At 40.8% G+C, this 12,876-nt stretch overlaps 1 protein-coding gene across 1 annotated transcript; it reads left to right on the plus strand.

Annotated features, from left to right (window-relative positions):
• The first annotated feature begins 1,112 nt into the window (after positions 1-1,112).
• On the plus strand, positions 1,113-11,514 carry leo1 (LEO1 homolog, Paf1/RNA polymerase II complex component). The gene is made up of 14 exons (XM_034875779.1): positions 1,113-1,318; positions 2,520-2,674; positions 4,773-5,062; positions 5,331-5,533; positions 5,891-5,995; positions 6,166-6,260; positions 6,544-6,692; positions 6,935-7,019; positions 7,164-7,258; positions 7,366-7,500; positions 9,817-9,952; positions 10,454-10,646; positions 10,778-10,875; positions 11,170-11,514. The coding sequence occupies exons 1-14, from the start codon at positions 1,261-1,263 to the stop codon at positions 11,314-11,316; spliced, it is 1,944 nt and encodes a 647-aa protein (XP_034731670.1). The 5' UTR covers positions 1,113-1,260; the 3' UTR covers positions 11,317-11,514.
• The last annotated feature ends 1,362 nt before the right edge of the window (positions 11,515-12,876 follow it).

A 12,876-nucleotide genomic window follows, 5' to 3' on the forward strand; every position in this document is an offset into this window, starting at 1 on the left:
CTGTGCAAACTCCATCTGCTGTTTGAAACCAGAAAAGCACTAGACAACTGTGGCAGATGTGGAATTACAACATGAGAATTACAAACATTTAAGATGCAGAATTAAAAATAAGGTAGTTAAGTAAAAAATAGAATTGGGATTAATACAGAGAATATTGAAGTGTTTCAGTCAATACGTAAAAGTGTTTGGAATGAAGTAGATAAAAGAAGATGTCAATCAACTCTCTAGATCCAGCCAAGAAACTGGAAAGACAAACTAAATACACATACAAGTGTGAAACTAAAATCTCTCTCTCTCTCTCTCTCTCTCTCTCTCTCTCTCTCTCTCTCTCTCTCTCTCTCTCTCTCTCTCTCTTTCTCTTTCCCTTTCTCACACATGCACATTCCGACACATAAAGAAAACACACATTGTGTGTGGGGAGCTCCTCTTTTTACACTGTGTTACACAACAGCGAAGATAGAATTTCAAGTACCCTCTCGTTTCACACAATGCACTGTATGTAACAGGATGCCTTTCGGGAGATGTGGGCGCTGAAATCAGATGAAAGATAGGAGGCTAATCAGCGAAAAGCACCGAGAGGAAGACTTCTTGACTGCCATTTTAAACCAGTTATACTCCAGAGTGAACATACATTAGGTCTCATTGCATTTTGCAAGTCTATCGTTGATTACTCATTTAATGTTTTCTTACAATCCCATCATCACAATAACTTCCTATTATGTGTCACCACACATAAAGATCATTCACGTGCAAACAACTACCTTATATAAATAATTACAAGCATAGAGATTTTTCTTAATATATACTGTATATAATTTGTTGTAAAAAGAGATACAAGTGTGAAAAAAGTGATGGACACCGGATGGGAAGGGTTTTTTGTTTCTTTGTTGTTGTTTTTTTGCCACAATCTGATTTTTAGCCAATATGCTCTTCAAAAACATATGATGGAAAAAAAGGCATTTAAACTAGAATAAAATATTTGTCAAACATGACATTTTCCATTTATTTTGTGTTGAGACAGTCTACAGTATAGTAGACAGTATACAGTCTACATATGAGACAAACACAGACCCTGAGTTTACCGCGGTGTGCTCTGTCCATCAATATTTACGGTATATGGTTGTGTACCGCCACCTTGTGGCCGTGCTTGCTCAGTACACCAACATGTCCGTCTCAGCTTGAACTCGGAAACAAAACCTTTCCTCAAAGCCGGGCGATCATTTCCTGTAGGTCACATTTTTTTACAACAGTTTAGAAGAAATGGCGGACATGGATGAATTGTTCGGGAGTGATGGAGATAGCGACAATGAGCAGCGAGGTAACGGTGAAAGTCGTTAATTGTTGAAGTCGCTAAGCTTATTAGCTAGGGATATCAAGTATTTCCTGATGCTTAGTTGAAATTAGCTTTGCCCGAAGTATGATCCTGGAAAGTGGAACCTGAATGTTACGTTACAGTGATATATCAAAACGTTACAAATTATGCATTAACGGGATGTTTGCTACAAGCTAGATTTGTTAAAACCGATTACACGTTTTTTTATCCTCCATTAAGTTAACTTTTTACGTTAGTTAGCGTTCACAAACTAGCTATTTGCATAGAGATAGTACACAGCTACATATTTAGCCATGGCTATTTGTGTTAGCTAGCAGAGCTGGACGTTGTTCAAACTTACGTTACCTACATTAATGTTACATTGTTTGTAAAGCACATGTTCTCATCTGCCAAATGTGCTGCACAACAACTCAACTCAGTAAACTCCCAGTTTCACATGAAAACAACGCTCAAAATGCTTGAATCTTGTAGCTCGTATACATGTGAGTTATTCACCAACTTGTTAGTGTCATGAACATTTTTTGCACAGTTAAATTAGACAGTTTCATAAGAGAATACGGCTTCACGATACATCGTTTTTTTTTTATCGTGATCGCGATATTAACTTTAAAAAACACATCGGGAAAGGCTGCTTCGACAATACAGGTTTTTGGTGTTTTTTTATATTCAACTTAGTGTACAATTAAACTGTTGGAAATGATTTAATTGTAAGTATTTTGAATTCAACAAGCAATTGTTGCATTTTGGCAGCAGAAATGCAGAACTGAGGACATAATATGCAACTAGTATCGTTATCGCAATATTCAACAACTATCGCATGTCATATTTTTTCCTCATATCGTGCAGCCCTATTTGAGCACTCATTGTCCCGGTAAATAGTTTTACATTTGCAATTATGTGTTTTCCTTCACATATATAAAGACATTTTCACCATCAATGCGTAAAAATTGATCATAATGCAAGAAACAAAATCTTTGACGCTCAATATTTTATGCAAAGAAACCCCCAGACCCACCGATTATTTCGTGTCCCCCCAATGGCCTGTTCCTAGCCAGGAAAAAACCTGAGATTGTAAATAGAACTGTGCAAGAGTAATTAAGAAATATTTTTTTGTTAAAATCTGTCACCAAACCACCACAACACTAACCAGCTGTAAAGTGATCAACTCTGCTTTATTGTGTTTCAGAGTCAGGCTCTGGTTCCGGTTCAGACTCGGAGCCCGAGAGACCCCGATCTGCCAGCAACGCTTCAGGCAGTGGCAGCAACAGTGAGAGAGAACGAGATGATGATGATGATGATGACGACGAAGGCCATGAGGCTGGGAAACCCAGTATTAATAAGGTGTGTGCCTGATTGACTGATGACACCAAGCACCAAAAATGAGGATTTAGTCTTACGCCGATCCAATAGTCACTCAAACATTTAATTCAATAATGTGTTTTTTTGCATGGCTGCTACTAATCCTTCAGTCCAACAACATGTACAATAAGTCCGGTGTTAGTGTCGCAAATCCTACAATGAGCTCTGAGGAGCAATAGGGGCAAATAGGCAAGGCCATTCTTATTTTATTATTCTCAGGTTTTATACATCTGTAACATTAAACGCTACGCTTTTTATTACACCAAGAGGAGAGAAAGAAGTCTCCACCAAGACATAATTTTGCCAAAAGACATTGGCTGACCTACTCCGATCCATGTCTTCTCACTGAAGACATTATTGATTAGATGATGGATCACTTACAGCTTAGGTTTGATACTGTAAAGTGTGTAAAAATTTAAATGTAAGTTTAGAAATCAACATGTTGCATTTATTGCAAAATAATACGGGGAAATGTAAAAAAAAAAAGAATAACCTCAGGGCAGACTGCAACCAAATGGTCCCATTTTGGCACCAGAATTTGAGTGTGTGTGACTGAATTTTACATCCAGTACGACCAGTACATTTCCCCCTTTATTAAGTGTGTGAGAAGGATAGGGAATGGCCACTGTAAGTGGCTAGTGTGTGAAGGGGGAGAGTACTAGAGGTAATTGAGTGTCTATGGGAAGGAGACAGATATCACAACAATGAGCAAGCGAACTATTGACATGTTCTTCCGACCTACTACTATCACTATTCTACTACCTTTTTTTTTTAACTGTTCCATTTTCTTTATTGTGACTCTTTTTGCCAAAGTCACATTCCCAAACGGCATCGTCAGACACCGGCTACCAAGAGCCTGGGTCTGGCAGAGGTTTTTTCCTTAAAGGGAGTTTTTCCTTGCCACTGTCGCATCACACTATGCTTGCTCTTAGGCAAATTACTAGAAGTATTGGGACTTTATAAATTATAGAGTGTGGCCTAGACCTACTCTATCAGCAAAGTGTCTCGAGATAACTCTTGTTATAATTTGATACTATGCTGCAGTGCATTCACTGACTTATTTGCATTTATAAACGTCAACTCCGAAATTTGCCACACGCTGTAGTACTGCTCCCTCACTTGGGTGAGAGAGGTATAAATGAAGACGGCTGCTACAAAAAAAATACACATAGGATGCTAAATATATAATTATTTACCTTGTAAAAAAAATTGTGAGTGTTGTAAGCTCCTCTTTTTCTTGCTACCTCATCACTCAATATTTCCCACACTGGGTATTAGCTAGCCCTAGACACTCCCTGTTCCATGGACGTTTAAACACCTTAGATACCATTATTTCAGTGTAAAAAAAAAAAATGAGTGCAGGAGAGCCTGTATGAGATGCAGTTCATTGACAATAATACTTTGTTTACGTTTCTGAATGCATTTGTTAAGCGCTATTCAAATCAAATGTGTCCATCCATCCATCTCCACCCGCTTTTCCGGTAATGGGTCGCGGGGGCAGCAGCTCCAGCAGGGAACCCCAAACTTCCCTTTCTCGAGCCACATCAACCAGCTCCAACTGGGGGATCCCGAGGCGTTCCCAGGCCAGTTTGGAGATATAATCTCTCCACCTAGTCCTGGTCTTCCTCGAGGCCTCCTCCCAGCTGGGGATCAAATGTGTCTGTGAATTTAAATAAAACAGCACATTGTAGTTTCCTTTTTTTATTATCAAAGCATTTATCAGTAAAACAGTCAACATGGGGGCAAAATGTGAAAAATTCCATTGCAAGTAGATTAATATTGTGCACCCCTTCATTTTTCTGCTTGTGCCCCTAATTTGTTTTTGATAGGGGCTTCAGTGATCCTATTAAAAAAAGTTAGTCTGGAGCCCTGTAACCTTATTGAAAGTTAGCTTTTGAATGTTTTGCAGCCAGTATATGCTATGGCCTATATTTTCCCCAGCAGCATGTTAACCCTACCTGTTTAAACTAGGGGTCTGCCACCATGAATACATTGTCAACCTGCTAGAAACACGGAGTAATTGACGAACATTGTGTGCGCCTCTCTTACAAACGTACTCCCCTTTCCCTCTACCGCATAGGAGCTGTTTGGAGACGACAGTGAGGATGAGCAACACAGTCAGCACAGCGGCAGCGACAACCAGTCGGACCGTTCAGGGAACCAATCGGACGCCAGCATGCACTCAGACCAGCAGGACAACGATCACTCTGAGGCAGAGCAGCACAGCGGCTCAGACCACGGACATCAAGACGAGGATGAAGACGGGGAGGACGGGGGCCACCGGTCAGATGCGGGAAGCCCAGCTGGCAGCGGGATGTCAAGAGCAGGGAGCCCTCGCTCTGAGAGGGGCAGTGTCCGTTCAGACAGAAGGTACGCCAGCACACACTGGGTGTGCATCGATGTTAAACTGAGATAACATTGGTCATGCCCGAGAAGACCCCCAACAAATACACTTATTTTATTTTGTTAATATCTGTACTTTATTTGTTATAATTTATAAAGAAAATGTGTACTTCTTCATCTTGGAAGACATAAAACAAAAAAACTACCAGTAAGGTTATGAGACACTTTTCTTTGTAGTAGGAAGACCAGATTTTAATCAATTAATTTATTAATTCATGATATATTTCTTCAACAGCATGCACAGTGATCCTGCGACTCCGCAGTCAGGGCCGGGCACGCCTCACTCTGAAGCTTCTGGGAGGGAGAACCAGTCCGATGATGAGAAGTGGGAAGGAAGGGCTAAGAGCGACCAGTCAGAGGATGAGGAGGAGAAACGGCATTACTCTGAAGAAGAAAGGGAGAACTCCGATGACGAGGCGCCAAGGAACAGGAAGTCAGGTACTCCCAGGGTCCAGGTGGAGCAAATATTGTACATGGACTGGATCCTGAGCCATCCATCTGTGCTAATCTTGGCATGTTGGATTTTGTGGAAGAGGATTAGGGCCCAATCGGAAATTTGAATCCTGAGCTCTGAGGTATTCAGAGCGGCTGTCCTATTAATCTCAGGACTCTGAGAATAAATTCACAGGACTCTGACATTAATAGGAGATTTGTTTTCTTTTAGACTTTTTGTATGTGGTATTGAGCCTTTTTTTCAATAACTGTAAGATCTGTTCATGTGTGCTGCACCTTCAGTTTATACCGTCTTGTGGAAATTAGACTGCTTCATCACCTGTTGTGATTTTATTTTTTCAGAGTCTGCAAAGGGCAGTGATAGTGAAGACGATTTCCTCAGACAGAAAACCAAAGCCATTGCCGCGTCTGACTCCGATTCAGACAGCGATATCGGAACAAAGAAAGGTAAGAAACCGCTTGAAAAAGAAAGATTTGTGCTCCAAGCCTAACTTTGTTGGTTCACAGTATCATCTACTATTCACATCTGGGTTTTAACTGTATTAGTTGCTGCTGAAGTTGACATTTGAAGTGCTCTTGTGTGCTTTAAAGCAGTCCCTCTTCCATTCTGTTCACAGTAAAGAAGACGGCAGCAGACGATCTGTTTGGGGAGGCCGACGACATCTCTTCAGACAGCGATGCAGAGAAGCCTCCGACCCCGGGACAGCCCTTGGTATGTGTCTGTCCTCTCCATCTCTGTCTCCTTCTTCCTCTGATCATCAAGTGTCTGTAATTGTGCCCAGTTCTTATTTTATAAGAGTTCCCAAATGTCTTTTTCTCAGAGCCTCTCGCTAAGCCTTTCTGAGCTGATCCCTATTACCATGGCTCATTGAATCGTACAGTAGTTTTTTTTTTTTTAATGTTCCCTCTCTCACTCTTTCTCTCTCTCTCTCTCTCTCTCTCTCTCTCTCTCTCTCTCTCTCTCGCTCTCTCTCTCTCTCTCTGTGTGTGTGTAGGACATGGAGGATGGAATGGAGGGGGAGCAGGCAGAAGAGGAGCCTGCGCCCGAAACTCGTATTGAAGTAGAGATCCCAAAAGTCAGCACAGACCTGGGATCTGACCTTTACTTTGTCAAGCTGCCCAACTTTCTGTCTGTAGAGCCCAGGTCAGAACCTTAACACTTTCAATAAATGTAATATAAACCCATAAAAAAGAAGAAGGAAAGGAGATGATGAACGGTGTTTTCAGACAGCCTATGACAATTTTACTCTGCTGCTAGTGAGGAAGAGAATTGGGGGTGCTTTGCTTACTGTGTTCAAATAACTTTGTTGATCTTGATGAGCATAAAAGCCTCTTCGTAACTTAAAGGTATACTCATTTCGATTTTCATTCAATCGCACTTTACAGACCCTTTGATCCTCAGTACTATGAGGATGAATTTGAGGATGAAGAAATGCTGGATGAAGAGGGACGCACCAGGCTCAAGCTGAAGGTATTTAGTCCACATCGTGTGTGTTTATAGTTGTTTGTGTGGTACTAAATATAAAGCAAAATAAGCTTCTAAAAAGAAATCTTGTTTAAAAGGCTGGTTATCTTATCAAGAAAGTGACCAGAGTTTTTTCTTTCTCTCCCACAGGTGGAGAATACAATTCGTTGGAGAGCCAAGAGAGACGAGGACGGAAATGAAGCGCGAGAGAGCAACGCGCGCATTGTCAAATGGTCTGACGGCAGGTGTGTGTTATGTCGAGCTGAATCCGGGCGCTTACCACACTGTGAGCAAGACAGGCTCTGTAATATCATTGCGGGGTTTTTTTTATTTATTTTTTTCCCTGCCACAGCATGTCTCTCCACCTTGGGAATGAAGTGTTTGATGTTTACAAGGCTCCACTCCAGGGAGACCACAACCACCTGTTCATCCGACAGGGCACCGGACTGCAGGGACAGGCCGTGTTCAAAACCAAGCTCACATTCAGGTAACACCGTAACGTGCACTCTTGTATAACGTACTTGGAAATGTTCAAGTCTCTTACCAGAAGAGGACCTTGGTAGAAGTTAAAGTCACCTTTTTTAGAAGATTACTTAATATTACTTACAAAAACAACAACTTTGACTTTTGATGAAGTTTATTGTGGCTTCTTTATAGTGAAGCATAATAGTCAGGGTGTCTGTTAAACATCAAGTCTGACATCAACAAAGAGAAAAACAGAAACAGAATTGAATTAATTTGATGACAAAGAATCTTTCACTTCAGTGTACAAAAACATTTCTGACGAGTAACGAAGATGCTTAGGGGAAATGTAGTGGAGGATAAGTAAAAAAATGTTTGAATATGTATTGGAGTAGAAATTTCCAGGAATGTAAATAACAGTAAAGTACAAATACGCGAAAATTCTAATTAAGTTCAGTTAGGGCTTGGTGCTATGGAGAAAATGAAATATCACAATATTTTTGACCAAATATCTTGATATCGATACCGCAACAATATTGTAGTGTGACTGTTGGTGTTTTCACAAAATATTTACACAATGAGATTTTTGATAAATAATCATCAGTAATGTGAATATAATGACTAAGTGGGTAAAGCAAATAATAGAACAGTTACAACAGTCTGGTAAGTTCAGAAAATGACATCACTTTACTGTAATGCAGCCTTTTAAACCAGGAAATGACAACATGTATGCCATATAAGGATATTACGATATCCAAAATCTAAGACTTTATCTATTCTCATATCACAATATCGATATAATATCAATATATTGCCCAGCTCTAAGTTTAGTAACAAACTATTTGCATTACAACACTGGTAACATGCCATTGTTGTCAGTGGTGACATGCTGCTATTAAGATACGAGTCTCACACACAGACATGTTTTCACTTGAGGGAAAAACTATGAGTTGTTGGAGATACTCCTCCTCTGTCTCGCTCACTGACAGCCGTACATGCACTAAATAAGCCCCAGGCTGTCTCTTATTCCTAACAACAACAACAATATCAGCCTACATCCAAGCTCCATTCAGAACTGTGCTCTGTGCTGTAAATCCTGGATCACCTTATGGAAGCTGCCCAGGTTTCTCCCAAGAAGTAGTATGTAAGCCTCTTACCACACTCAAGTCCACCTGGATGTTCTGTCTCCTAAGACCACATGGGGCTAGTGGGACACTGGCCAAAGCTGATTTAATGCACAACAGTCAGAACATGTATGTAGTATGAACGTGTATTATCATCAAAAAAATCATTCCCGTGCTTCCGATAGCTTTCTAGTGGTCTCAGAGCAAAATCATGATAGCAGTAGGTTCAACCAGAATTCTTTTAAAAATTATCTCTAATGTGACATGAGAGCTGATTATTTAGGACATCTTTTAAGTTCTTTCATGTTGAGTAAAATTGAAGCAGTCTATGCAGGCAGAAAAAAAATGCGGATAACACTGAAACCACTGAAGTGCCAAAATAATTAAAAAAAACAAGTGTGAGGTTGAGGATATTCTGGTTTGGGCAAAGTGTGGAAAACCGCAGCAACAGTTGTTTTCTATGAGGTCTGCTGCCGGTTTCAAACCATAGGCATGAAGTCTGAGGTATATGACGCTTAAAGGTGCCCTGTGGCGTTTCCCTGCAATGAAACACATTTATATTTGCATTGCAGTATTGCTTATTCTTATCATTATAATGAATGAATTGACTTTGCAAATCTGAGTTTTTGAATATAAACCTCCACTGTTTTTATTCCACGTTTGCTTGCTAGCAGTTGTCCTTTTCTTTCTTTTCTGGCTTGTTCCTATGTTTCTTGTGGCGTCCACCAACTGTCAATCAGTTTAAGAGCATGAAGCCATTGGCAGAAATATGCATCATATGGCCCGTGTGCATACGTTCAAGATGAACCTTTACCTTTAGTGATTGGAAAATTTGGTTGATACATCATCAGCGTAAAGACAGCAATAGTACAGATAAATAAAGACAGTAAAAGAATAAATAATCAGTTGTATTTCTAGATAGAAACGTAAACGGGGGCCCTCGCATAAAATCATTGTTCCATGGCACTACTAGTGGTCACCAATGGTAATGCCACGTTACCTTTTTTATCGAGTGTGTACTTAAACTGGTTTGGCAGTGTTGATTGATGTTTTCTGACCGTGCAATGCAAATGTATGTATGTTGTTAAGCTTTTCTTGCAAATTACCAAAGAAGTGAAGGTGAAAATAAAAGAAAGTGGTAACACTATAATACCATATCAACATTTTTTTTAAGTCTCCTTAAATTGATTGGGGGTGTGTTTCTTCTGTATCTCCAGACCTCACTCCACAGACAGCGCCACCCACAGGAAGATGACCCTGTCTCTGGCTGACCGCTGCTCCAAGACACAGAAGATCAGAATCCTTCCCATGGCTGGACGAGATCCCGAGTCGCATCGCAACGAAATGATCAAGGTTTGTGCTGTTCTGCTTCTCTTTACCACAGCCCTGTTTGAGAATGATTTTGTTACCAACGGGACCAAAAAATGTGGCACAAGGCCAGTTGTTGACAAGCATCACGGCCAGTTACATAAAGACATAAGCGGATGTGCTTACGTAATGGGGTCGCAGTAGTCAGTAAAATGAAAATAGCGTCAGCCATTCTGGAAGGGTGCTGGTTATTTTTGTATTTGTATTGTTATGGTTCTATTGTCAGTGTTAACCTAACAAGTAGTGCTGATTAGTAGTCTCACTGTGCTTAGCACTCACCGGGGGGGTGTTAGGTTGCTGTGGTTGTTGAACGTAGGAACAGTGTTCGCACTCCCCCCCCCCCCCTTACTCTCACCCACATAGAAGTACCATAGAGTGAATGTCCTCTTACATACAGTAAATTCTGCACTGAGATTAACCAGCTCTAAACGAAATATCGAACCTAAAGCCAGTAAAAGAAATTCCCACCGTTGTCTCTCCTGGCAGAAAGAGGAGGAGCGGCTGCGAGCTTCCATCCGCAGAGAGTCCCAGCAGAGGAGGATGAGGGAGAAGCAGCACCAGAGAGGCCTGAGCAGCAGTTACCTGGAGCCCGACCGCTACGACGACGAGGAAGAGGGCGAGGAAGCCATCAGCCTGGCGGCCATCAAGAGCACATACAAGGGAGGAGGAGGCCTGAGAGGTGAGGACAATTACACGGTCACACTCTCCTTTTTATTATTTCTCACAGGGTTTTTACGAAGTCACTGAGATCTAATGACTATTCCTCCTTTTATTTGAATTTTCTTTTTGCCCCGTCTTGACCCAATCCAGAGGAGCGAGCAAGGATCTACTCGTCAGATAGTGATGAAGGCTCTGATGATGACAAGGCCCAGAGGCTGATGAAGGCCAAGAAGCTAGACAGCGATGAGGTAGGTGTAATTCCCAGCTGGACAGAGAGGGGGCAGTGTAACTCAGTTCACTGAGGAGCTTAAAAAAAGCCTACTTGTGGCCTGTCATGTGACCTGAACAAGACAAGAAATACTAGTCCTTCTATAGAACTTGCACGTAATTTTGCACAGAGTGTTTCTGCCAAACCAAAGTTGTGGTACTGCCAAAATCAAAGTGCAACTGTAACATGACAGACTGAATGTACTGAGAAGCTGTACAGAATGTCTGCTGCTGTCAGCATCAGAGCGTCATCTCTCCTGTCCTGTTTTGTGCAGGAAGGCGAAGGTTCGGGCAAGAGAAAGGCAGAGGACGATGAGGAAACTGCCACCAAGAAGCCCAAGAAATATGTCATCAGTGATGAAGAAGAGGAAGACGAGGAGGAAGTGGAGGAGGAAGTGGAGGAGGAAGAGGATGACGAATAATTCACTTTTTTTTTTTTTTATCATTCCACTGTATTATCAGTGCTCAGCCCACATGGCATATAAACAGCCATGTTTTGTTTTGTATATTTTCTTAAGACCTGTGTGTGGGTGAGTGTGTCTGTCGGTGTGATTGTGTGTTTGCTTGTTTATGTTGTGTACAGCAGAGGTGAGAAATAAAGAAGTGGTTGTCTTATGTAACCAATGTTTCCACAGGTCCCTTGTATCTTTTTTACCATAACGATTCAAACGTATGAATCATACTGTTGTGAGTTAACTAAAAGCTGCCTAGTCCGGTATCCAAACAAAAAGGTCAATCAGATAAGTGCTGTATATTGATTTGGAATTAAATTGGGTAAATAGCGGAACCGCATCGCCTGCCACTCACTCGCACAACAAAACATCATTGACCAGTGTTTTACCAGTGTGCCAGTTTAGCTTTGATGTTCAGGTGAATGATAATGTGCCCTTGAGGAAAGAACTGCAATCTGAACTTCTCAAGGAACCAACCAAGGCCACCTGACAGGAAGGACTAGAGACCAGGCGATCCGGGAATTGAGCTGCCGCCCAGGCAGTGAGCAGAGGCCTATCTAGGAATTATGGGTTTCATAAAAACAAGTTGACATTGATACTCACTACCATGTCCAACTGATCTCCTCACCATCACCCCATCTTCATATCTACAACTTGGAGACACTGCTACATGATAAATTGGTAAATCTTTGTAATTAAAGGCTTTATGACCTGTTGTTTAGCTCAATAGCTTTCCAACAAGGACTACTGTAGATATAACTATTTAGTTTTATTGTGTTTTTATTACAATTAACACATCAAGATCATTATTTAGTTATATTTCTGGATGGGTGTATCAATCTTAATTGTTAACAAATACATCTATCTAGCACTAATTGGCTGTCATACCTACCAGGATACAAAGACAGTTTTAGACACTGAATTCGTATAGAAAAATGGTTTATTTTAAATGCTGACATTAAAAATTGTAAATGTCTATAATATTAAATCCAAATGTAAAATGCAAAATGTGCTCAAACCGGACGTCAAACGCCACACTATCAGCTCTGAGGCTGTGGGTAATGTTACAAGCCCACTCAACTAGTAATCAAGTAGTTGCTAATGTTAGCATGCTAACATGTTGAAGTTAAGCAGGTAACCTGTAACGTTCACCTTATTTGCCTTCTTTGCTTTAGCGTGTTAGAGTGCTAACATGAGCTAATTTGCGCTGCATGATCTTCTGGGAACAATACATATCAAAACAAAATTCCATGGCAATATATCCAATGAGATATTTCAAACTGTACCATGTTGGTGGACTGACAACAGATCAACATTGCCAATTACAGAGCCATGTATCGTGAGCATATTGATGACTTGGAGAGAAAAAAATAACATTTGTTTTTCGTATGCCAAATGCCAATTCCCATGGCCAAAAGTATAATACACAACATAGCTACGGTGGAATATTTTTAAAATAGAAATTGGAAGACGCTCAAAAAGCATTTCAGTCTGTTTAGGTGCGTCAATGCTCCAGCTGTTATGAAGCAA

This window comes from Etheostoma cragini, chromosome 1 (genome assembly GCF_013103735.1).
Source record: "Etheostoma cragini isolate CJK2018 chromosome 1, CSU_Ecrag_1.0, whole genome shotgun sequence".
Lineage (NCBI taxonomy): Eukaryota > Metazoa > Chordata > Actinopteri > Perciformes > Percidae > Etheostoma > Etheostoma cragini.

Excerpts from the sequence above, each read along its gene's own strand:
- leo1 (XM_034875779.1), top strand. The coding sequence starts at position 1,261 with ATGGCGGACATGGATGAATTGTTCGGGAGTGATGGAGATAGCGACAAT. Across the intron at positions 6,261-6,543 it reads CGACCCCGGGACAGCCCTTG|GACATGGAGGATGGAATGGA; the intron begins GTATGTGTCTGT and ends GTGTGTGTGTAG. Across the intron at positions 7,259-7,365 it reads GTCAAATGGTCTGACGGCAG|CATGTCTCTCCACCTTGGGA; the intron begins GTGTGTGTTATG and ends TCCCTGCCACAG.